This window comes from Leguminivora glycinivorella, chromosome 18 (genome assembly GCF_023078275.1).
Source record: "Leguminivora glycinivorella isolate SPB_JAAS2020 chromosome 18, LegGlyc_1.1, whole genome shotgun sequence".
NCBI lineage: Eukaryota > Metazoa > Arthropoda > Insecta > Lepidoptera > Tortricidae > Leguminivora > Leguminivora glycinivorella.
Window position 1 is genome coordinate 11489284 of NC_062988.1, and position 27628 is coordinate 11516911.

At 39.8% G+C, this 27628-nt stretch overlaps 1 protein-coding gene across 1 annotated transcript; it reads right to left on the bottom strand.

Moving 5' to 3' along the window:
* Nucleotides 1–1724: 1724 nt before the first annotated feature.
* On the bottom strand, nt 1725–17510 carry LOC125236136. The gene is made up of 3 exons (XM_048142836.1): nt 16381–17510; nt 6052–6853; nt 1725–1971 (listed from the first exon to the last, which is right to left on the bottom strand). Exons 1-3 carry the CDS (start codon nt 17072–17074, stop codon nt 1725–1727), a joined length of 1743 nt encoding a protein of 580 aa, XP_047998793.1. The 5' UTR covers nt 17075–17510.
* Nucleotides 17511–27628: the final 10118 nt, after the last annotated feature.

A 27628-nucleotide genomic window follows, 5' to 3' on the forward strand; every position in this document is an offset into this window, starting at 1 on the left:
GAGTGGGAGAATAAAGATAAATATAAAGCGAGAAGTAGAATAATTAACTGTTTATTTATATATTTGTAGCGATGTATCGAGTGGGAGAATAAAGAATAATATGAGGCGAGAAGCTGAATAATTAACTACTTATTTATATATTAGTAGTGATGTGTCGATTAGTGGGAGTTTATATTATATGAGAGTACATGTAGATATGTACTAATTAATATTTGATGATAATGTTTTTTGAAACCTTTTGTTTTTTGGTAAACTAATGTGATGAAAGTTTTTGAAATATTGTTCTGGAAATGAGATTGTGGCCTTTTAAATAAAAGTTGTAAAGTATTAGATAAAAGTTGTAAAGTATGTACTAACGCTTCAAGCAGAGTCGATTGAGGGGGTGTGTTATTGTGAAGGTTGAATATGCAATCGACTCATGCTTGACCAAATTTAAGTTTGGAACCTCAGTTGTCTATGTGCAGACTTTTGAGTTTTCAAACGACACTCTTTTGACAGGACTCATGATGTAAACATGTTTGTGTAAATATATATCAATAAATTATAAATAAATAACGTTCGGATAAACCAAAGTGCCTTCCTATTGTTCCAAGGACCTCCTGTGGGAATTACCACATATATTAAAATTAATGCCGGTTGGAGTCCAATACTCCTAATAATAAATCGGAGTCCTATACTCCTAACAATAATAATTTGGGCTACGCGCCTCTGCGTACCCTATACTTAATACATGGGAATCGTTCCCGAGGGTCTGATCACCCTATGACATAAACACGGCTTATCAGGCCCATCCTTTAGGGATATCCTGTACTGTACCTAGGCACATCTACATTAAGACAACAAAGGTCTCCTACATCTTTCACGGAGGAATACGGTTATTCTCACCATGATCAAGTATGAAGGACTTGTGTTCTAGCTGTATGAGGTCACACAACTTGGTGTGCCTCCACGTTTGCAGTAACTATTTAAGACATCCCGTCTCCAAATTGTTGATTTTATCTAACAAAAAGGACTAGTTACGCAACGCTAACCTATCTTACTCATATATTAGTACCGCTAGCTAATATTCACTATATGCCTGGTAAAATAAGTTGTTTTTTTTTTTAATTTAAGAAAGTAAATAAATTCTACATTCACTACAATCAGGTGATCAGTCTAAACGTAGTTAAGTAGTACTAGTTAAGTTATTAATTGCAATAAAATAATTTTATTGAATGAAGTTTGTAATTATTTTATTGTTGGTATCAAATTTCATTCATTGGATAATTAAAATATCGTAAAGTGGTGGCGATAACTCGCGACCTAGAAAAATTATGCTGACGCGCGGAACGTGCGCTGCCGTCGGCGCGTGCAATTTCGTAAGCTGTTTACTTGGACTAGATTCGACACTTACAATTTATAATTTAGAATATGACTATAAATTATTTAACCATGTACGGTTAAAAGAGAAGTTATGTTGCAAAAACAATAGTAAGGGAGTTAAGATTATTCTGATTATGATTTACATTTCTTTTTTTTTCTTTTAAAATTGGAGCTTATGAAATTTTGTTAACAGTAATGGGTTGGCGGCAACCTTCAAATTTAGAAAAAGAAAGGGGAAAAATAATATACTCCATCCACGTTCTCTTGATACTGTACAGGGTTGGCGGAGTGGTGGGTATGGTGGCGGTTGAACGGTCACTGGTGGGTACCTGACTGGTTCGCTGTGCCGATGCTGATGCAGACTACGTGCCCTTGTAAACGGCGTGGTCTGTGCTGGTGTGCTGAGCGGCGGGATTTCCTGTGCCGTCGTTTGAGGCAGTTGTGCGGCCCGTGGTGGCATTGGTGCCACGGTGGCTATCGGTCGCACGATGGTCCGCGGGGGCTGCGACGGGGCCGTTGGAGCCTGGCTCGCCTGGTCCTGGCAGGCTGGAGGGTTCCCTTGGCCTGCTCGCCTCTGGTGTGTCGGCGGGTCTTGGTAGGCTGGCCGCGCTGTCGTCGTGTTGCTTGATACTGTGATGGCTCGTGGTTGATTCGGTGGCGCTTAGATTGCCACGGTGACCGCTGCGTTAATCGTTAGTTCCACTGTTCGGTTTCCGTCGCTGTCTAGGGTTATCCGCAACGACTGGTTATATTCCACTGGCTTCTCGAGTGAAATGTCCTCTCCTTCCATGGTGATGTTTACTGTCACTGGTGCTGGTGCCATATTTAATTTTGAATTTTCTTTCTGCTTCTGGTTCTTCGGAGTCTTGATATCTTGAAGATTAGTTATTGGTCCTGTTTGCAATTGATCTGACTGCGTATTTGAAGATTCTTCACTGGTTCAAGTGGCAAGGGTCGCTGTACAAAGATGTACATTTTTTGCAACAATGCATATGCACTCTGACCCAAAACAACATCTTAATGCAACTGATGCATCTGGACTTTGTCCAAAAGTAGACCGTCATTTTGCATACGCATCAAAATCTCCCACACAACCTAGTTGTAATTAACCATAAGAATTTGTGTATTCGCATTACATTTTTTACCGTGACAGTAAACACACCTATTCAGATTTTATGCATTTTTGCTGATACCCTGGCGCCCGTACCTTGACATTCTCTTACAGTCGCCATGTAATTAGAGTTTGCATTATCCGACGGGTTTTTAATATTCGAATAATTCGGATAATACAATTTTTATTATTCGAATATTCGAATAATTCGGATAATTTCGGATAATTTATTAAATGGAACAAAATTAATGTTCCAGGTGCGTATAAGCGTGGAATTGATAACGGCTGAGATAGATGAGCGCCATAATGCGAAATTTACCTACATATTTTATTTATTTTTAGTGTAAATCAGCAAACTGTAGAAATTAAAACACACCTAGCTCTCTATATTTACTTCTATGACTAGAATCTTGCAATCAGATAGTGAGCTGTTGATATAAGACAGTAGTAGTGATTAGTTAGGTGTTAGGTATAAGGAGAAGTTTTTCTGACAACATCTTTACCTTGGAAATGGATGGTAGAGAGGATGGCTTGTGTAGAGTGGAACGTGAGACAACATCATTGGATATGATGATGGTTATAGGGCTATACAGCGTTATCATATTATCCGATCCGATATCGGATGTAGGAAAGAGGTCAAAGGCAAAAATCAAAGATGGCGCCTCGAATGATTTCGAGAATGTATAGGAGTCGGTCCTTCGCTCGATCGGATCGGATACTCATCTTAAATCTGCGGGGGCCGCTTCCGGATACACTTCGACCCATCGGGATCTTTTGTGCAATTACCCCCTTCGATCCTAAGATCCTTCAGCTATTCAGAAGCTTCTCGACCATCTCCACGTATCGGATGATGAGGCTCATGGGTAGCTCTCTGATGTCCTTTGGTACTAGGTAGCATGCTCCAGAGTTCTTAATTCTTTGTCTGGCGATGGCGTGACATTCACACATTAGATGTCTGACGGTCTCTTTCTCTTCGCCGCACATGCGACAATCAGTGTAGTCAGCGTGTCCCATCTTGACCAAAATTCCTTTGATCCCGTAATGGCCTGTGAACACCCCTGTTATAATTTGGAGTTGTCTTTTGCCTAGCTTTCCTAACTTTTTGCTCCATCCAGAGTCTACCCTCCGCATAAAGAGCTTTGAATGCTTCAGACCTACCAGGGCATCCCACTCTTTTTGGTGATTAGCCTTTGTTTGGTCTTTCATAGCCGTTTTAATGGTTCCTTGTAAAAGGCCCACAAAAGGTTCCGGACCTAAGCAGTTGTCTTTAGATCTGGCCTTGGCAAGTTCATCAGCATTTTCATTGCCAATGAAGCCTTCGTGCCCCGGTACCCATACCAGTTGCACCTTGTTTTGCCTTCCAAGCTTGTTAAGAGCTTGGATGCCGTTTAATATCAGTCTAGAGTAAACTCTGGGCGATGTGAAGGCTTTGAGTGCCGCCTGACTGTCGCTGAGTATATAGATATTCTTTCCTTGGGTTTGTCTAACTATATTCTTATGTACACAGGTAATTATTGCGCATTTCTCGGGCTCTCGCCTTGGAAGACAGTGGCATAATTGCCCATGCTGATACTACCACTGTAGTCACTAGTCATTTGCATTAAATGCCTACGCCCGTGCCAGATGCCATCTTGGACCGGATCAGATACTTAATATAAAAAGTTGAAAACTCTAAACGGCTCTAAACAAAAGCGTCCTGGTTAGGGTCTTCGAACAGGAATGAGCAAAGATATAGGTACTCGTTCAAAACAGAATAACCAAAAAAGAGAAGACCAATTAGTCGAAGACACTTCCTATCCAGGTGTGGATCATTTTAGACCTTAGTTGCAGAGTGGCTGGTACCAAAGTACCAATTGAAGGGGAGAGGTGATAAATAAGTAAGTAAGTAAATTCTTTATTGTACCACCAACATAAAATATACAAGACATCAAATTTAAAAGAATGAAGAAGGAGGAGGTACAAATGCGAACTTATTTAAATATTCAAATCCAAAACGCCTCAAATTGCTCGGCAGCGATTTGATAGGTTTTACTTTCCAAGGTAATCAGTAGATCGACTAAGATTTCAAAGTATAAGTAGTAATTAGACCGATTTTTGTGTATGCGTGTAACTAAGGACTTAAAAGAAAAATACCTTATATTTCTTAGTGAAGTGGAGGGAATTCTGGCGTAAATTGCTATGGAACTGATAGCAGCTAAATTCGGAATGAGGCGCTAAATTTCAATTTCAAAAAAAAGGGACCAGGAAATCTAGGTATAAATCTCATTATTAAGTTCGGTTTTACAGATAACTTCACTTTATCTATTAGCAGTAATGATAGTAGGTTGGGGTAACGTTTTCATATTAAAAAACAATAATTGAACCTTTTTCTGTTTTTAAACCATCCAATTAATAGAATAGTTTGATTTTGAAAATAAATAGGTATTAACTTGTTAGCAATAAACATTATCCGTATTAAGAATTGATCGAAATTGGTTTCAGTGACGTCTAGCTATTAAATATATTACTTATAAATAAAAAATAACATTTATAGAAATTATCCGGATAATTTCACTTGAATTATTCGAATATTTTCGGATAAAAATATTGGCGGATATTCGAATAATTCGGATAATTGGGAATCTTGCTCGATTTGAAGGATCATACACAACACATTAGTGAGATGTATCGGATGAGAGAAGTGGGGCCTTATCTCAGTGGGAGTGTAGGCGTCCCCTAACTCTAGGTTCCACAAACAGTGATTATTCTCCAATCTGTCGAAGAGTGGGCTTCGGGCAACCTCGATCATGTGGTGGATATAACCTTGTCGGTATTGCGGCACCGACAGCATGTGCTTGTTCGTACATGAAGGCGTTAAAAGGTAATTTCCTATATTACTTTCCCCCAATATTTCAATTCTCTCCGATGGGGTTGCTGATGGGTCCTTGGGTCTCCCTATAACGTAGAATTCATGGTTATGCGGGTGACTGGACGACGGTTTGATGATACTCAAGTTGCATTGGTGAGCTTCGAAAATCTCCCTGAGCATTACGATCTGATACGGGTGTCGAAGGAACATCTTGTTAACAAAGGTGCCCTCTGCATGCAGATATGGCCTTACGATTGGCAAGTAGAGTAATATCTTATCATAGTTGTCTGTGTCGGTTTTCGTCTCCGCATCCATACAAAATACCATTATGTTTCCGTTCAGTCGTGCGATTAAGTCCTTGAACTTGCTAACAAACCCGATCTCTGTGATATCAGTGGCACCCATGCACGTTTCTGTAATGCCAACTAGACGATTCATGGGATTGCACACATCCCCCATTAAGGACGGAGGGGATACATTTAGTATATTCTCTTTGATTTCCACCGTCTCGTCTTGGAGGGTGTTATATATCAGGGAGGCCACAGGAAAAAGATGTGCCAAGTAAGACAATATCCCTCCTGACCCTTCCGCCAGCGTGATGACGATATCTCTTGTATGAGTTAGAACAGGATTAATGCAGCCCAAAGTTTCATGAAGTTTAGAAGCAGCTGTGCTAATCCTACCTATTGGTCGAGTAATGTGGTGAATATATCGTGTCCAGAGGGGTGACTTGTCGCTTCCTGTTCGTCTCAGAATTGATTCACTAAAGGCATAGCATGGTGATTTCCTTGCCGGGTAAGCGAGAAACCCTGACGTCAAGCGAGATATGTTTGCCTTGGTAGACAGCTTCTGGTCGATCGTATCAGCAAGAGGCAGTGCAGGTGAAAGATGCTCAGTGAACTCACCCTTCAGGTCTCGCCAGACCAGGATTGCAATTGCCTGGTCGAACCCGTAGAAGTTTGAATACCCATTCAGTGCCACTACAGGGCACAGGTCAAGCCATCGCCTTGCTCCCTGCTCGTGAACGCGTGTGACGGATAGAGCTCCTGCTTTTTCGAATTTGCTCATCGTCGTTGTCATATCCAAGTATTTCTTTAAATATAAGTTCCAAACGTGTTGCTGATACCCAAGAGTGTCTGAAGCAAAGAATATCGTCAAGGTTGCCTCATAGTAGTCACGCGCGTGTTCTGTTATGTGTTTCTTGACAGATTCCGCCAAGACTCCGGATAGACTCCTAGGTTGGGTAAATATTGCATGCTTTAAAGGTGGAATTTGGAGCCACCTAATGACTTCATTCTCGCGACCGCCATTTAATATTAGATAGGCTAAATGGTCAAACATTCCCTTCGGATAGACAAATGTTTTGCCATGAAGGTAGTTTGTCAAGTCGACACTTCCTTGCATTAATCCTACGATCAAGTAAGGTAGGCTCGCTGAGCGAAACTCTGTCATCAAGTTACTCGCAAGCCTGTCAGTGCAGTCATTAGTTTTGCTCAGGCCTATTGACTCTTTCTCATCGTGAACATCTGTATGTCTGTCTAGCGTGTTGGCCAATTTACGTCCCAGGTCAACTGACATAGCTGCAACACAGTCCCGGATGTTTCTTTCTCTATCACCATCTAGTAAATAGCAAGGATTGTACTCAATTTCTCTTGCTACTCCTATGTTCGGACTACGCTCCATCTGGACTTGCGGGTCTGTGATCAAGTAGGTACATTGCGGACACATAAGCGGAACACCGTACTCTTCTGGAATTCGAGCATCACAGGTAGCTGCTTCGGCGGCATAGTTTTGGATGTAAAGGAAAAGCTCCTGGAAAAATAAGTTGTAATCTTCCTGACCTCTGAGTGCCTGCCCCAACTGATTTGTGTTTATGCTTATATGGGTCGCCAATGTTGTCGAGAGTGCATACAAGGCCGAACGCTTCTGGGATGAGGCTCTAAAACGGTGTTCGTAACTACCACCATAGTTAATCCCGCACCATCTTGATATAGGCTCTGTTGAGAAAATCTCAGGCAGCCCTGCCAGTTTGTTCGCAATCATCTGCTTAATCAAATCTATTAAATTACTCTGAGGGTTCATCCTCTCTAAATAGGATTGTATGTAATACAATTTCATTACTGATTTAACTGCTGGGTTAGGGCTGATCACTGACAGCTTGGGCTTCATTATCTTTTCCGGGGTCGAGGATCCTAGGTACGGAGAGTACGGGCCTCTTTGCTTCATTGCTGCTGCTTTTTCTGTTCTCAACAAATTCGATGTCTTAGCTACGATGCAGTTGCTCTTATCTCTCGGGCGGAGAGAGTCGATATCTACGACTGTGACTTGTTCACATATCACAATCCGGATATTCGAATATCCGGATTGCAAACCCTACATGTAATATTAGAGGACAGTTAAGGATGGTTGATTCATAGGCAAAGTATGAGTCGTATATGAAGCGGTTTATTTAATAAAACATGCCTATATATACATGTGTCGGTTGCCGCTGACCAAGCAATATGCGTTATGTCGCAGTAAACCGTTGTGTTACTGCTAAACATAGAAAGTGGCTAATATGCCATTACACCTCCCCCGAAAGTCCCTTCACCGCCGGGGTGGCAGAAGAAAAAATTTAAACGCATGTTACTTAGTTTACAATTTTTTCTGAAATCAAAGTATTGTAAAATAAGGTTAAACTGGGTATAGTAATTTGAGATAAATGTATTTACATTAATTATTTGCTCCTTGTAATGTCCTAATAGTGTCGTAGTCCTTAATAGTGTTATTAATTTATTTCCTTGTTGCAAAATAAAATTCGTAAAAATCAATATCAAAACTAGTGTTTGTAATTCATTGTTAAAAGTGTATTTCCAACTTCAATTATGTCATTATTTCTATACTCAGGCGAATTAAAGAAGCGTTATCGCTTTAAAAAAAATATCCATGCACTCGTATACATGAAATCATTCCAGAAGTTTAATAATATCGGTACTTTAAAAAAAAAATATATATATATATATTAAAATTAATGCCGGTTGGAGTCCAATACTCCTAATAATAAATCGGAGTCCTATACTCCTAACAATAATAATTTGGGCTACGCGCCTCTGCGTACCCTATACTTAATACATGGGAATCGTTCCCGAGGGTCTGATCACCCTATGACATAAACACGGCTTATCAGGCCCATCCTTTAGGGATATCCTGTACTGTACCTAGGCACATCTACATTAAGACAACAAAGGTCTCCTACATCTTTCACGGAGGAATACGGTTATTCTCACCATGATCAAGTATGAAGGACTTGTGTTCTAGCTGTATGAGGTCACACAACTTGGTGTGCCTCCACGTTTGCAGTAACTATTTAAGACATCCCGTCTCCAAATTGTTGATTTTATCTAACAAAAAGGACTAGTTACGCAACGCTAACCTATCTTACTCATATATTAGTACCGCTAGCTAATATTCACTATATGCCTGGTAAAATAAGTTGTTTTTTTTTTTTTAATTTAAGAAAGTAAATAAATTCTACATTCACTACAATCAGGTGATCAGTCTAAACGTAGTTAAGTAGTACTAGTTAAGTTATTAATTGCAATAAAATAATTTTATTGAATGAAGTTTGTAATTATTTTATTGTTGGTATCAAATTTCATTCATTGGATAATTAAAATATCGTAAAGTGGTGGCGATAACTCGCGACCTAGAAAAATTATGCTGACGCGCGGAACGTGCGCTGCCGTCGGCGCGTGCAATTTCGTAAGCTGTTTACTTGGACTAGATTCGACACTTACAATTTATAATTTAGAATATGACTATAAATTATTTAACCATGTACGGTTAAAAGAGAAGTTATGTTGCAAAAACAATAGTAAGGGAGTTAAGATTATTCTGATTATGATTTACATTTCTTTTTTTTTTCTTTTAAAATTGGAGCTTATGAAATTTTGTTAACAGTAATGGGTTGGCGGCAACCTTCAAATTTAGAAAAAGAAAGGGGAAAAATAATATACTCCATCCACGTTCTCTTGATACTGTACAGGGTTGGCGGAGTGGTGGGTATGGTGGCGGTTGAACGGTCACTGGTGGGTACCTGACTGGTTCGCTGTGCCGATGCTGATGCAGACTACGTGCCCTTGTAAACGGCGTGGTCTGTGCTGGTGTGCTGAGCGGCGGGATTTCCTGTGCCGTCGTTTGAGGCAGTTGTGCGGCCCGTGGTGGCATTGGTGCCACGGTGGCTATCGGTCGCACGATGGTCCGCGGGGGCTGCGACGGGGCCGTTGGAGCCTGGCTCGCCTGGTCCTGGCAGGCTGGAGGGTTCCTTGGCCTGCTCGCCTCTGGTGTGTCGGCGGGTCTTGGTAGGCTGGCCGCGCTGTCGTCGTGTTGCTTGATACTGTGATGGCTCGTGGTTGATTCGGTGGCGCTTAGATTGCCACGGTGACCGCTGCGTTAATCGTTAGTTCCACTGTTCGGTTTCCGTCGCTGTCTAGGGTTATCCGCAACGACTGGTTATATTCCACTGGCTTCTCGAGTGAAATGTCCTCTCCTTCCATGGTGATGTTTACTGTCACTGGTGCTGGTGCCATATTTAATTTTGAATTTTCTTTCTGCTTCTGGTTCTTCGGAGTCTTGATATCTTGAAGATTAGTTATTGGTCCTGTTTGCAATTGATCTGACTGCGTATTTGAAGATTCTTCACTGGTTCAAGTGGCAAGGGTCGCTGTACAAAGATGTACATTTTTTGCAACAATGCATATGCACTCTGACCCAAAACAACATCTTAATGCAACTGATGCATCTGGACTTTGTCCAAAAGTAGACCGTCATTTTGCATACGCATCAAAATCTCCCACACAACCTAGTTGTAATTAACCATAAGAATTTGTGTATTCGCATTACATTTTTTACCGTGACAGTAAACACACCTATTCAGATTTTATGCATTTTTGCTGATACCCTGGCGCCCGTACCTTGACATTCTCTTACAGTCGCCATGTAATTAGAGTTTGCATTATCCGACGGGTTTTTAATATTCGAATAATTCGGATAATACAATTTTTATTATTCGAATATTCGAATAATTCGGATAATTTCGGATAATTTATTAAATGGAACAAAATTAATGTTCCAGGTGCGTATAAGCGTGGAATTGATAACGGCTGAGATAGATGAGCGCCATAATGCGAAATTTACCTACATATTTTATTTATTTTTAGTGTAAATCAGCAAACTGTAGAAATTAAAACACACCTAGCTCTCTATATTTACTTCTATGACTAGAATCTTGCAATCAGATAGTGAGCTGTTGATATAAGACAGTAGTAGTGATTAGTTAGGTGTTAGGTATAAGGAGAAGTTTTTCTGACAACATCTTTACCTTGGAAATGGATGGTAGAGAGGATGGCTTGTGTAGAGTGGAACGTGAGACAACATCATTGGATATGATGATGGTTATAGGGCTATACAGCGTTATCATATTATCCGATCCGATATCGGATGTAGGAAAGAGGTCAAAGGCAAAAATCAAAGATGGCGCCTCGAATGATTTCGAGAATGTATAGGAGTCGGTCCTTCGCTCGATCGGATCGGATACTCATCTTAAATCTGCGGGGGCCGCTTCCGGATACACTTCGACCCATCGGGATCTTTTGTGCAATTACCCCCTTCGATCCTAAGATCCTTCAGCTATTCAGAAGCTTCTCGACCATCTCCACGTATCGGATGATGAGGCTCATGGGTAGCTCTCTGATGTCCTTTGGTACTAGGTAGCATGCTCCAGAGTTCTTAATTCTTTGTCTGGCGATGGCGTGACATTCACACATTAGATGTCTGACGGTCTCTTTCTCTTCGCCGCACATGCGACAATCAGTGTAGTCAGCGTGTCCCATCTTGACCAAAATTCCTTTGATCCCGTAATGGCCTGTGAACACCCCTGTTATAATTTGGAGTTGTCTTTTGCCTAGCTTTCCTAACTTTTTGCTCCATCCAGAGTCTACCCTCCGCATAAAGAGCTTTGAATGCTTCAGACCTACCAGGGCATCCCACTCTTTTTGGTGATTAGCCTTTGTTTGGTCTTTCATAGCCGTTTTAATGGTTCCTTGTAAAAGGCCCACAAAAGGTTCCGGACCTAAGCAGTTGTCTTTAGATCTGGCCTTGGCAAGTTCATCAGCATTTTCATTGCCAATGAAGCCTTCGTGCCCCGGTACCCATACCAGTTGCACCTTGTTTTGCCTTCCAAGCTTGTTAAGAGCTTGGATGCCGTTTAATATCAGTCTAGAGTAAACTCTGGGCGATGTGAAGGCTTTGAGTGCCGCCTGACTGTCGCTGAGTATATAGATATTCTTTCCTTGGGTTTGTCTAACTATATTCTTATGTACACAGGTAATTATTGCGCATTTCTCGGGCTCTCGCCTTGGAAGACAGTGGCATAATTGCCCATGCTGATACTACCACTGTAGTCACTAGTCATTTGCATTAAATGCCTACGCCCGTGCCAGATGCCATCTTGGACCGGATCAGATACTTAATATAAAAAGTTGAAAACTCTAAACGGCTCTAAACAAAAGCGTCCTGGTTAGGGTCTTCGAACAGGAATGAGCAAAGATATAGGTACTCGTTCAAAACAGAATAACCAAAAAAGAGAAGACCAATTAGTCGAAGACACTTCCTATCCAGGTGTGGATCATTTTAGACCTTAGTTGCAGAGTGGCTGGTACCAAAGTACCAATTGAAGGGGAGAGGTGATAAATAAGTAAGTAAGTAAATTCTTTATTGTACCACCAACATAAAATATACAAGACATCAAATTTAAAAGAATGAAGAAGGAGGAGGTACAAATGCGAACTTATTTAAATATTCAAATCCAAAACGCCTCAAATTGCTCGGCAGCGATTTGATAGGTTTTACTTTCCAAGGTAATCAGTAGATCGACTAAGATTTCAAAGTATAAGTAGTAATTAGACCGATTTTTGTGTATGCGTGTAACTAAGGACTTAAAAGAAAAATACCTTATATTTCTTAGTGAAGTGGAGGGAATTCTGGCGTAAATTGCTATGGAACTGATAGCAGCTAAATTCGGAATGAGGCGCTAAATTTCAATTTCAAAAAAAAGGGACCAGGAAATCTAGGTATAAATCTCATTATTAAGTTCGGTTTTACAGATAACTTCACTTTATCTATTAGCAGTAATGATAGTAGGTTGGGGTAACGTTTTCATATTAAAAAACAATAATTGAACCTTTTTCTGTTTTTAAACCATCCAATTAATAGAATAGTTTGATTTTGAAAATAAATAGGTATTAACTTGTTAGCAATAAACATTATCCGTATTAAGAATTGATCGAAATTGGTTTCAGTGACGTCTAGCTATTAAATATATTACTTATAAATAAAAAATAACATTTATAGAAATTATCCGTTTATCCGGATAATTTCACTTGAATTATTCGAATATTTTCGGATAAAAATATTGGCGGATATTCGAATAATTCGGATAATTGGGAATCTTGCTCGATTTGAAGGATCATACACAACACATTAGTGAGATGTATCGGATGAGAGAAGTGGGGCCTTATCTCAGTGGGAGTGTAGGCGTCCCCTAACTCTAGGTTCCACAAACAGTGATTATTCTCCAATCTGTCGAAGAGTGGGCTTCGGGCAACCTCGATCATGTGGTGGATATAACCTTGTCGGTATTGCGGCACCGACAGCATGTGCTTGTTCGTACATGAAGGCGTTAAAAGGTAATTTCCTATATTACTTTCCCCCAATATTTCAATTCTCTCCGATGGGGTTGCTGATGGGTCCTTGGGTCTCCCTATAACGTAGAATTCATGGTTATGCGGGTGACTGGACGACGGTTTGATGATACTCAAGTTGCATTGGTGAGCTTCGAAAATCTCCCTGAGCATTACGATCTGATACGGGTGTCGAAGGAACATCTTGTTAACAAAGGTGCCCTCTGCATGCAGATATGGCCTTACGATTGGCAAGTAGAGTAATATCTTATCATAGTTGTCTGTGTCGGTTTTCGTCTCCGCATCCATACAAAATACCATTATGTTTCCGTTCAGTCGTGCGATTAAGTCCTTGAACTTGCTAACAAACCCGATCTCTGTGATATCAGTGGCACCCATGCACGTTTCTGTAATGCCAACTAGACGATTCATGGGATTGCACACATCCCCCATTAAGGACGGAGGGGATACATTTAGTATATTCTCTTTGATTTCCACCGTCTCGTCTTGGAGGGTGTTATATATCAGGGAGGCCACAGGAAAAAGATGTGCCAAGTAAGACAATATCCCTCCTGACCCTTCCGCCAGCGTGATGACGATATCTCTTGTATGAGTTAGAACAGGATTAATGCAGCCCAAAGTTTCATGAAGTTTAGAAGCAGCTGTGCTAATCCTACCTATTGGTCGAGTAATGTGGTGAATATATCGTGTCCAGAGGGGTGACTTGTCGCTCCCTGTTCGTCTCAGAATTGATTCACTAAAGGCATAGCATGGTGATTTCCTTGCCGGGTAAGCGAGAAACCCTGACGTCAAGCGAGATATGTTTGCCTTGGTAGACAGCTTCTGGTCGATCGTATCAGCAAGAGGCAGTGCAGGTGAAAGATGCTCAGTGAACTCACCCTTCAGGTCTCGCCAGACCAGGATTGCAATTGCCTGGTCGAACCCGTAGAAGTTTGAATACCCATTCAGTGCCACTACAGGGCACAGGTCAAGCCATCGCCTTGCTCCCTGCTCGTGAACGCGTGTGACGGATAGAGCTCCTGCTTTTTCGAATTTGCTCATCGTCGTTGTCATATCCAAGTATTTCTTTAAATATAAGTTCCAAACGTGTTGCTGATACCCAAGAGTGTCTGAAGCAAAGAATATCGTCAAGGTTGCCTCATAGTAGTCACGCGCGTGTTCTGTTATGTGTTTCTTGACAGATTCCGCCAAGACTCCGGATAGACTCCTAGGTTGGGTAAATATTGCATGCTTTAAAGGTGGAATTTGGAGCCACCTAATGACTTCATTCTCGCGACCGCCATTTAATATTAGATAGGCTAAATGGTCAAACATTCCCTTCGGATAGACAAATGTTTTGCCATGAAGGTAGTTTGTCAAGTCGACACTTCCTTGCATTAATCCTACGATCAAGTAAGGTAGGCTCGCTGAGCGAAACTCTGTCATCAAGTTACTCGCAAGCCTGTCAGTGCAGTCATTAGTTTTGCTCAGGCCTATTGACTCTTTCTCATCGTGAACATCTGGATGGTGATAAGCAATAATGTGTCAACCCACAAAAACTAAAAAAATGAGATTTTAATGCCATGTTATAGCTGGATTTTTAAACTTCTATTTGCAAAAATGACCTTTTCATTTTGAAAATTTTTACTATCCCAAAAGTAAAAAAATAGGTTAACACAAATCCTTTATCGTGTGTTGCCTGTTTTGCATTAATGTGTCAAGAACCTTAACTTATTATAGTAATTGGCAGAAGACATATTTAAATTACAATAATGTGTTATGAGGGTTGACTCAACGATTTTTTTACACTTGACTCATTCTTGCAAAACGCAAAAAATGACATAGTTACCCACTATGAGACTTGAATGATTATAGCAAAATGATATTTTATTCGTTGTTTTATGCTACGACCCGTGTTATAAAACATAAGTCATTATTGTTAAATTATATTCGGGTCATAAATTGTTCGTTTTTGGTGTAAGTACCATGACACTATATTGTAAAATATAACTGTTCATATTAATTTATGTTTGAATAAGTTATGACTTAGTCCATTAGTATATTTTTGCACATGAATGGTAAATTCAGTACGAAATTGAACATTTTAAGTCATGAATATACATATTCGTTATTATAATTTGCAAACATTTTTTACAAGTACGTGTTTATATAAAAATCTAATATAAGCTACTATTTTTTTATAATTACTAATTACATTAAGACGTGTTAATGAATGCATAAAAATATTGTTTGATTTTTGAATACTTACTGAATGGTAGTTTATTATTTTGTTAAAGATATTTTATGTTTTGTTCTTGTACAAGTCATGAGTTATTCATTATTTAAATGACTTAGTCTATTTCTTAGCGTAAAAAAATATTTTGTTGTATATTTTAGATAAGTAGTTTATTTTTTTTAAAGATGATTTTTTGGTTTTTGTAACGATTTTTTGTTGAAAAAGCACAGATAATTTAAATATGTGTCTATAAATGATCATTACTCTAATAGTTAATTTATAGTATTTTATTCAACAGGTGTTTAAAGGAGGTCAAGAAATATGAGTGGCGTACTTTCCACGAGTATTTTGGAGTCAGTTAAACACCATTGCATACAATACTTTTACAAAGACCATGCACTTAGTTTTTAATAGTTTTTTTTAAATAATTCTCGCGAAATTCACACTGTTTCCTGTACTGCAAAGGTTTGCACTGTCAGCTCAGCTGCCCAAAGCCTTCCCGCGCACGCACGCAGTGTCGTTAATGCAATGCGTTGCCATGATTACAGAACCAAACAATGCGTTTTCAGTTTTTTCGATACGCACAATCCTGTAAATGACGAATATAACAGTTCGGGAGTAGAAAAATCATTAAAAGGTTTGATTAATAAATAATGTATTGATTCCTACATACCTAATAACATAAGTGACCATGACTGATATGTTACTTAACACTTATAAAGTTAAAAATATGCATAGGTAGAGTATTTTACAACAACAATTTATGTGCTTTAACATGTTTATTTAAGACTCATAGATATTTTTAAACAATTAGCAAAAGTGGGTTAAGTATCATAACACAGTCTTGAAAAAGTTTGACGTCGTCGAACAATTCGCAATAAAAGAAAAGGGCATTATTTCGTCAAATTGAAGTTTGTTTTGAAATTAAGCTACAATAATCACTACTACTGAACGTATTATAGCTGAAAAACACAACAATCTATATAAAATCATTTTTTTTAAAGAGAAACACAAAAAAATGAGAAAAAATCTTTAGACGCCATTTTCTCAAAATGGTTGGCGTGTGGGTTGACACATTGTTGCTTATCAGCATCCAATTCTGTATGTCTGTCTAGCGTGTTGGCCAATTTACGTCCCAGGTCAACTGACATAGCTGCAACACAGTCCCGGATGTTTCTTTCTCTATCACCATCTAGTAAATAGCAAGGATTGTACTCAATTTCTCTTGCTACTCCTATGTTCGGACTACGCTCCATCTGGACTTGCGGGTCTGTGATCAAGTAGGTACATTGCGGACACATAAGCGGAACACCGTACTCTTCTGGAATTCGAGCATCACAGGTAGCTGCTTCGGCGGCATAGTTTTGGATGTAAAGGAAAAGCTCCTGGAAAAATAAGTTGTAATCTTCCTGACCTCTGAGTGCCTGCCCCAACTGATTTGTGTTTATGCTTATATGGGTCGCCAATGTTGTCGAGAGTGCATACAAGGCCGAACGCTTCTGGGATGAGGCTCTAAAACGGTGTTCGTAACTACCACCATAGTTAATCCCGCACCATCTTGATATAGGCTCTGTTGAGAAAATCTCAGGCAGCCCTGCCAGTTTGTTCGCAATCATCTGCTTAATCAAATCTATTAAATTACTCTGAGGGTTCATCCTCTCTAAATAGGATTGTATGTAATACAATTTCATTACTGATTTAACTGCTGGGTTAGGGCTGATCACTGACAGCTTGGGCTTCATTATCTTTTCCGGGGTCGAGGATCCTAGGTACGGAGAGTACGGGCCTCTTTGCTTCATTGCTGCTGCTTTTTCTGTTCTCAACAAATTCGATGTCTTAGCTACGATGCAGTTGCTCTTATCTCTCGGGCGGAGAGAGTCGATATCTACGACTGTGACTTGTTCACATATCACAATCCGGATATTCGAATATCCGGATTGCAAACCCTACATGTAATATTAGAGGACAGTTGAGGATGGTTGATTCATAGGCAAAGTATGAGTCGTATATGAAGCGGTTTATTTAATAAAACATGCCTATATATACATGTGTCGGTTGCCGCTGACCAAGCAATATGCGTTATGTCGCAGTAAACCATTGTGTTACTGCTAAACATAGAAAGTGGCTAATATGCCATTACAGCACCACCCTTTGCGCTCGACCATTTTTTTTTATACCACGTCGGTGGCAAACAGGTATACGGCTCGCCTGATGGAAAGCGGTCACCGTAACCTATGGACGCCCGCAACTCAAGGGGTGTCACGTGCGCGTTGCCGACCCATTAGAAACTTTTACATTCCTTTTTTGAAGGACTCCATACTGTAGTTCATCGGGAATACCTCGACAGGGAGCTCATTTCACAGCCGGAGCGTTCGTGGGAGGAAATTCCTCTGAAATCGTACGGTGCGCGACCATTTAGGTTGTAAGGTGTGTGGATGAGCGCCCTGTCGATGGCGAGCGGTGCGATGATGAAAAGTGGCCGTTGGCATCATGTCAAACAGTTCTTCAGAACACAACTCATTGTACAGGCGATAGAACACACATAAGGAGGCGAAGTCCCTCCTTAGACTTAAGGTTGTCTGGAAGAGATCGCTCTTTAGCGATAAGACCGCCTGTTGTCTACCATAGTTAATTAAAATTATGTGATGTAATCTTGTTATATTGGTGAACAATAAAGAATATTGTATTGTATTGTTCAATACCGCCCGTGAGTTTGGGATCGTCGACAATTCGTACAGCGCGTCTCTGGATCGAGTCAAAGGGTCCAAGCTGGTATCCAGGTGCTCCTGCCCAAAGGTGACAGCAGTACTCCATGTGGGGTCTAACTTGCGACTTGTACAAGAGCAGTCTTTCTTTGCCCCGGAGTAAAGTATCCCCTCGCTCTATTGAGCACACCGAGCTTTTTGGATGCCAACGCAGCTTTCCCTTCCAAGTGACAACGGAATTGGACGTTACTCGAAATGTCGACTCCGAGGATTCCAATACTTCCTGACAAGGCAAGGGCTTGGAACTGTGAAACCACAGTAAATGGGGTTTTCTTAGCGGTGAACGCACACGTTACACCTGTATCTTAGTGGGATTGAAACAGACTAGGTTGTCCCGACCCCACACCGAGACTCTGGATAAAATCCTCTCGATGTCCGATACAAGCTTTTCACGACTTTCCAGCACCACTGAACGAGGGATATTAGCACGGCCCGTGTAAAATGTATCCCCAGTACTGTCATCCGCATAGCAATGAATGTCGCCGATAGACAACATGTCATTGATATGCAGCAAGAACAGCGTTGGGGATAAGCACAGAACCTTGCGGGACGCCAGCGTTTATGTCCACGCTATCGGAGCAGCTACCGTCTACTACAGCTCGTATGCGTCTGCCGGACAAAAAGCTGGCAATCAATTTGCATAATCCCTCGGGCAGTCCATAAGATGGTAACTTCGACAAAAGGCCCCTATGCCACACCCGATCAAATGCCTTCGCTATATCTAGGCTAACTGCCAATGCCTCACCTTGACTCTCAATGGCCGAAGCCCAGCGGTGAGTTAGGTACAGTCACGGACTTTAATTGATGAGCCACTTAGAAGCTATGTAATTTGGTTGCTTAATACATTTTGTTTATTAACTCACCATGACGACGTTTTAACGTAACCATAGGAACTCTAAATATTAATACCAACATACAAAAAACAATGACATCCATCACATTATGACATACCTGTTGCAAAGTTGCAAAGATTTGATTATGCACGGTAAACCCGCCATCTTGAAACGAAATACTTTAAACTTTGCGAAACAATATTTGACATGTCATCTATTTATTATCAGTGGTTATCGTTAAATAAAAAGTCAACATGTAGCATTTTTTTTATTTATTTATTAAATTAATATTTAGTATAAGCTCCATGACTGTCCGATACAGCTTGTAGTCTTGTTCGCATAGAGGCGACTAATCTTGCTCCAATATTCGTTCCTCGCATACTTTCCCAGACGTCTTAGCAATGTTGAGCCAAAACATCTTTCCTACGTTCATTACGATGATCCCATCGCTGCACCATTAAACCCCATAGATTCTCTATGGGGTTCAGGTCCGGAGACTTAGCTGGCCATGGAATTACCGTAATGGCTGGGTGTGCATTGAACCAGGCGGTTACGATTCTTGCTTGGTGTATCGAGCAGTTATCATGCACGAAATTAATGTTTGGCATTTCGTGCTCCGGATACACATTCCTTACAGAAGGGAGCATTACTTCTTCCAAAATGCTGATATAGTTCAGGGAATTTGCACGTGGTGGCAATTCGACGAGTTCGCCAACACCTTCGGAGCTCATCCAACCCCACATATTGACACATATCTAGGGTATGCAAAAACCGGTTAACTTAAAAAACCGGTTAATAACCGAGACTTTTCCTTCAAAACCGGTTAACCGGTTATTAACCGGTTTTGAGGATTTTTAGTAAATGGCCGTACTACGCAATAATTACCATTACCTTTAAGAATTCTGATGTTGATGATATCGTAGCAGGTATTACTTGCACGATGAAGATCATTTTTAGCCAGTTTTTGTAAATTTGGTAAATGCGGAAATTGCTTGTGTGGTTTGAATGTGATTCGACAGTTGCGTTTTCTAGGCATGTCACGAAGGTCTACAGCTCCCATAGCCCCTAGTAATACAAGCAATTGATGTATGAAAACCAAGATCTCCATTTTACCTTTCTTTTAAAAAATATAGTTTGAAATATACGGTAGACTCCGGTTACAACGACGCTCAAGGGACCGCTGATATTACGTCGTACTAACCAGATGTCGTACAAAACGAATTTCATTTCTTTTAATTAAAAGTTGTCTACATCTCTATTACTAAAACATTTCAATCAATAGGTTTATTTACAGGGTATTATTATCATCATTGTATTAATGCCTTATTTTATTGTGACTTGTTTAGTTAGAAAAGTCCTTTTTAGTATGCGTGCTTGCTCATCATTTGTAAGTAAAGCTAGTTTATACGCAATCGAAAAATACAAATTGGATTCTATTTAGCTTATAAGATTAGACTCGAGGCGAACAAATTGTTAAAATTTTAAATGCAATACTCCAAAAAGTTACGTGGCCACAATGTAATCTTGCTACTTGTTGTAGGCAAGACTGGGGGCCGTGCTCGGATGTAAGTAGCCTTGTTTCCTCAATTTACTAGTAAAACTGAAAACGTTGTCCTCGTCTTTGCAACCGGACTTGACGGACGGATTCTGTGTAAAATGTGTCGTAAAAAGCGGCTGGTCATTAAAATCGGAGTCGTAATAAACGGATGTACTTTCATACTATCACATACGAAAACCAAATAAATACGTACCTGTGCTTATGTCGTTGTAAGAGGTTGGACGTTAGGTCTATGCGGAGTCGTAATATACTAACCGGACTCTACTGTATTGTATAAAATGTGTAATTGAGTAGACTCGGGACTAATTTTTAAAATAAAATCATTACAGATAATAATGTTGTCAATGAAAAGTAACAAATAAATCTTTATTATTACAAAACATTAAATAATTACGTATTTTTGAACCTTTTAATGCAAAATTTTCCAAATTTTGAGAAATAAATACGGTTTCGGTTATTAACCGGTTAGAGACTATAAAAACCGGTTTTTAACAGAGGCCAAAAAGTCTCGGTTAACCGGTTTTTCGGTTAACCGGTTAACCGGTTTGCACACCCTACACATATCCTGCCTGATTGCCTATTTGGTATGACATGATCTATGTCATACCGTGTTGAGTTATATCGCCACAAATGCAGGCGACCGTGTTCACTTGACTGGAATGTCTTTTCGTCAGTGAAAATTGTTGAAGTCCAGTCGAAGTTTAGGAATCGGTTGGCAAAATTTTCGCGGGCGATTTTATGATTTTCCGTCATATCAACCTTACTAGCCGGAACTCGGTGATGCATATTCATCGAATGCAGGTGCCTTCGGATAGTTCTGGGATCAACATCAAACCGTTCCGCATATAACTTAGTGGGCGTGAATCCATTTAATTCGTAATCATGCAGCATTTCTGCTCGCTGCATTTGGCTTAAAGCAGCAGGACGATGATTGTTCTGGCGACGGTCAGCAACATTCCCTTCTGCAGCATAACGATTTACCCATAACGTAACGGTGTTCCGCTAAAAATACAAACGTGAAGTTAGTGACTTATTTTTATATTCATTCATCAGACTAGGAATTATAAAAAAAAGTTATGGTATTTATTAAACCGTCAAGTTTTCCCTAGTGTTTTATTTATTGGTTTAATGAATCCCATGACTAAAATTCACAATGGTTTTAATAGAAACAACAAAACAGCACTCTTATTTTTAGTTTATTTTTTATAGGTATCATCAATACTTTTACTGGAAATTGCAAATTTTATTCATGGGACCCAGTAAGCTGCGATTTCATTTCAAGCGACCATTAATTGCATTGGGGTAATTTCGAAATTCACATAAAAATCACCATTATTTCCATCATAATATCAAGATTCTCCTTTCGAAATTACCCGAGCATTTCTGTGCTTCGAAATTACCCCAATGCACCCTATAATTGCATAGTACAGATACGAACGCATCTGAACCAGTAGCCGAGACGTACCACAAGTTGACATCGGCCGTTATCGCCCACGAATGCGTAAATTGACTGTCAGTGTATCTCGCTCGCACCGCGGCGTATCAGTATGAGTGAGGTGCAGTGCGAGCGAGTTATCACAGTCGTTAATGAGTACGGCCGTTTGTCAACTCGTGGTAGCCGCGCTGATCCAAGCGGTCCAAACGCTATCGAAACACATCATGCATATTCAGATCCCTGTAAGGAACGATCAATCACTTGATGATTGTGGCTTACGTGATCTTGCCAGGCCCTGTAGCCGAATGGCATTTGCTGCGATGCCAGACGCCGGTCGAAGGACCGCTATTTCTATCGTCCTTTCGAATTGGCGCGACAGAGCCAGCAGCGGCCTTTCGATCGGCGCCTAGCGTCGCAGAAATGCCATTCGGCTAGCAGACCTGGCATGCTTCAATGGCGCTTGGATAAGGATCAGGTACAGATGCACCTGCAAACAGAAATCATGGTTAATTACAAGTCTCTGGCCCAATATTACATGGTGTTATGTTACAATTTTAGCATCTATGTTAAAATAAAACCGGAAAAAACTTCAATTTTATACTTGACCGTTGAAGGTGAAACATAGAACTCTGTTATATTGAGCGAGAAAAGTGCATAGCCCTTCAGCATGTACTTTAACAAGGAACAAGGTGTTAATTGTTTATATTTTGACAGCTACTCTTTAAATAATATGAAATGCTCAAATAAATCTAAGTATAAGGAATGTATGAAATAAGTTTAGAATGTAAGGTCGGAGAAATATGACAACAACATTCAACTTATTGGTAATTTGAAACTTTCAGAAAATTAGTAGTGCTATATTATTGTAACATGACAAATGAAAACTAATATTATAATATTGCAAGGATGTTTTGATTACAAGTTATTTTAAATGTTCATTTATTACATTGCTGCAACAAGGTATTAGCTATATTACATATGCAACGTTACAGCAACATTAACTTTTAAACATCAAGTTTTCAATGTTACTTCAATGTCTAAACTTAAAGTTTCCCAAATGTTCAAAATCAATATTACTGCAACTGACCACTTGAAATATTGGTTTTATGCAGTTGCTGCAATATCACAAATTAAGATTTACTTCAATAAAACCTTTTGATATAACCGGTATATTTATTTTGTAACATTACAGGTAATTATAAATACAATGTCACAGCAATTGCTTTTTTTAAAGAATTCATTTCTCAATGTTGCACCAATTTGTAATATTTACGTTTATTGAACATTTAACATCAACATTACAGTCATTGACCGTTTTAAATATACGTTTTATAATTTTGCTGCGATATCACAAAATTAGCTTTCTTTCAATGAGTCTATTTATAAGGGCATAACATTACGCTAAATTATAAACAGTGTAAATGTTTAAGCTAGATTTTTTTACATTGTTTTTCTACTCCTCTTTTGGAGATTTCACATTCGGTTATTCTCGAGAAAATTCAAAATTGTTATTTCTTGATTAAACTATACCTACTCTGTCAAACAAGTCTGTCAATAAATAAGAACAAAGTAAACTATATGCATCCTATTCTTTAGGTGCGGTCGCTAGACGGCGGACGCAGATCTGGACAATGAATATACACTTAACCGTGCAAATTATCGGTCGACGGTCGCAGACGTGGCCTTGAGCGCATGGACGTCCGATCGAAATCTGGCTCGCTGGATGTTTTGGTCAGCCGAAGCCACGTCCCGAAGACCGTGCACACTGATCGGTCGCGGTCGCGGTCGCTCGACGGCGGACGTCCGCGTAGTATGTTCCTAGCTGTAATAGTTTTCTGTTCTGAGATTAAAGCTAGGAACATACTACGCGGACGTCCGTCGTCGCGCGACCGTGGACGCGGATCTGGATAATGAATATACACTTAACCGTGCAAACTATCGGTCGAAGGTCGTGGACGTGGCCTTGAGCGCATGGACGTTCGATCGAAATCGGGCTCGCTGGATGTTTTCATCAGCCGAAGCCACGGCGTGATACTCTGCAGCCGTACCACCTCGCTTTATTGTGCTCAGATTACCATGGTGGAATGTACCTCTGACGTACCTCTTGTACCTCGTCGGAAATTAAATGTACTGTACATGTAGTTTACCAGAAATATGGGTTTAAAAGGGGTCCGACTGGGGAGTACTACTCCCCAACTTGAAGTTAGGTTCTGTAGACCCTGATGAATAGGTCAGATGGAGAAGGCGGTATTCCTAGGCATGGCACACATAGTGTACCCTTGTTTCGCCGATAAACTTTTCATCGACAACAAATCATCGAAAATTTTGTTCGAGTAATTTTGTTTCAACTACTATTTATTTGAAATTTTCTTAGGTATTATAAATACTATTCCAGTATTCAACTAATATTTCGTCATCACCCAGCAGCAGATGGTTGCTCAAGACAGAATGGCGTGAAAGAATCTTGTAGGGGCTCTGCACCTCTGGGGTGTCCTTAGGATAGGCAACATAATATATGACTACTACTTTACTTTAATTCCCTCTTCTAAATATTTTATATGTACAAATAAAGGCCTTCTAACACATGTCCCTCATTGACTAAGTTATTTATGATTCAAAAATTAAAGAAAAAGAGAAAAACGAGACAATGATTCATGGTTAAATACAGCATTATCAAGTTGTTGGTGAAAGCCAAATATATTGCGACATGTCCTTATTCTCATAAGTAACAATAACAACCAACCTGTCTGGCCTAGTCGGTAATACTCTTTATAATACTGTGTCGGTAGTAACTTAGACTGCTAAGCCACAGTCCTGGGTTTGAATCCTGGTAAGGGCATTTATTTGTGTGATAAGCACAGATATTTGTTCCTGAGTCTTGGATGTCTTCCAAGTGTATAAGAGTTGTATATAAGTACCTACACTACAACACAAGCCTTCTTGAGCTTATCATAGGACTCGGTGAGTCTGAGTAAGAATGTCCTATATTTATTTTTTTAGATCTGGCTGTCCCCGACTTGTGCAATAAGGTTGAAAATAAGGTTGCTTTTAATGATATTGAAAGCCATTCAATCATAAAGTAGTCACTATATTTAGAACTTTTAGAAGAGATGTTAGAGATGCAATCCTTTATACAAATAAAACTAAAATATATTTAATAAAATATTTAGAATTAGTGTAGATCCTGTGGTTGAACAATGATGGTACTGAATTTGAAGTCTTCTGCTTGTGATGGTTCTACCTGATTATTACAAATATACTCTTGCCAGGGGAGGCTCACTCAACTTTTCTTTCATACATTCCGGCAGCCGCAAGTCCTGGCTTAGAGTTTGATGACCGTCTCCCTGCACAATAGAACTCAAAGTTGCATGCAGTCCGTTGACAGGTTGATGATAATGACAGTGCAGAGCCTTCTGTACTTGTACTTTTATAATTATGTGCTCTTGCTTCTGTCTCAGAACTTGCTTCCTTCAAATGATGGGAGGATCCACTGTAAAATAGAAGAGGTAGATTAACTAACAATAAATAATTATTATATTATTAGACCTGTGGCCCGTCTTTCGAGAAACGGGCCCCTGGTATTTAGCAATATAAACAATTCATACTAAAAGAAAGAATATGGTTTATACTTACATAAGGTTTTCTTTGGTGGACAAACAGGTGTTTCTTTAGCTTTCCAGAATGGTGAATTTACCAATACTGAAACAAGTCTTCTTCTTGTTCTTTGATTCTTTCCACTTCATGTAGGGCTGACAATTCAAACTGACACTGACAGATCTGTATAATCTCTACATTTTGAGTTACGTTTTGATCCACATAAAATTTCATAATATATTTTAAAAAGTATTTTTGTGTCATTAATAATTGTTGTAGAAAGAATATACATTTAAAGTGAATCGATACTAAATACAATGTGATGGTAAAATATGCACTTTAAATACTTTTTAACATTCTAGAGTGTAAAATCTGAAAATGAGTTATATGGTTTCACATATTTCGTCAATCGAAACGAAACGTCAAGGAGTTTTTGTTATGCTGACAGCACTGTAACGTAATTATAGCACGACCAGTGTTGTCAGTTCAGAGATTTTTCTCCGATTTGCGGAGAATTTGAGCCTCTAGCGGAGATCAGATACAATCGGAGAATTTCGGAGATTATGAAAAGGTCTCTAATTTTTTGAAGTTAAACCGCTCGGTAAACCTGAATGCATGAATTAAAGATATCAAAATATTCTCAATGTTCTGTGCATTTCTGATATAAAAGCGTTAATTAATTAAAAGTATTAATTCACTATAAACATTTTTCTTTGTTTAAAGACGGTCAACCAAATCTCGGCAGTAAAAAAGCCGGCAATGTAGAAAAATGTATCCTAAACATTGAAGTTGGATGAACGGAATCATCGAGGAGCCATAACACTTAAATTGACCGTCTCGAAAGCCTGCTGGCGTCCACCGTCTGAAAAATTCATAATCTGAATTTGGATTTGTATGACAGATCTAGTGCACGGATTTCCATACAATTAGCAACTGTCCGTGTTATTTTTTAATATTATGTTTTTTTTTCAGATCGATCTGACAGATTGCGAATAATCTGAATTTTCATTGCACTCGATCTGATTTCATTTTTTTTATACTACGTCTGTGGCAAACAAGCATACGGTCTGCCTGATGGAAAGTGGTTACCGTAACCTATGGATGCCTGCAACTCAAAGAGTGTCACATGCGCGTGGCCACCCCATTAGAAACTTGTACACTCCCCTTTGCTGTGTTAAGTATAAGTACACAGCAAAAAGGAGTGCACAAGTTCAAAGGAGGGTTTGGGTTGCCAACGACTCAAAGGACAATAGACGGAACAAATTATTTCCTTAAGTCCTCCCGTCGTCAGCACCCCGCACCCTCGTTGAGCTCTGGGAGCCTTACTCACCGGCAGGAACACAACACTATGAGTAGGGTCTAGTGCTATTTGGCTGCGGTCTTCTGTAAGGCGGAGGTACTTCCCCAGTTGGGCTCTGCTCTAGATTCGAGCGAGACGATATCCGTGTGCCCAGCGCCGGCCCGTGCACTCGATTAGGGTAGAGCGAGTTTGAGTTTCGGCGCCCTTGGGAATAAGTTTTACGACGCAGATAAAAAAAACGCGAGCGTAGCGAGCGCGAAATTTTTTTCATAGTATTGCCGTAATTTGAAGATTAACGCAATACCTACAGATTTTATGGATTTCATCATACAGAGTACGAATAAAAGGACAAGGGTTGAAATTTCGCAGTCGCGCCCTAGTATGGTTGTGGGGCTGAACGTGGATATCAGGGGCCCATTTCTCAAAACTGAAAGTTACAAGTTACAAGCGGAAGTCTCTTTCCAACTTATCATATTAGACATTGACAACCACTTGTAAATTGTAACTTGTAGCTTCGAGAAATGGGCCCCAGGTACATAAAATAAGGAACAAAATGGAGTACTATAGTGGCCAAGTCAGGAAAGCAGACTTGAAATGAAAACGCGAGCGCGGAATTTTTCCTAAGTAACTAAAAGAGATCTGATATAAATAGTGAGCGCGAGCGAAGCGAGCGATTTTTTTTTCCTATTGACGCAATTTATTAAGACTCAACCCGCTAGCGGGGAAGCAGCGAGCTTTCAAGCTTTGATCTACTGCAGAGCTGCGGTCTTTGGCATATTTTAGGGTATTTTGACTTTACAGCGCCTATGTTCCCGACTTTTAGGCCTTATATTTCGCCATCACTATTATAATTAAGACATTAACTGCG

Coding starts and splice junctions, on each gene's coding strand:
- LOC125236136 (XM_048142836.1), bottom strand. CDS start 17,074: ATGAAGCAAAGAGGCCCGTACTCTCCGTACCTAGGATCCTCGACCCCG. Junction 6,854..16,380: donor GGCCAACACGCTAGACAGAC/ATACAGAATTGG, acceptor CGCTAGACAGAC/ATACAGATGTTCACGATGAG. Junction 1,972..6,051: donor AGACGAACAGGAAGCGACAA/GTCACCCCTCTG, acceptor ACACGACGACAG/CGCGGCCAGCCTACCAAGAC.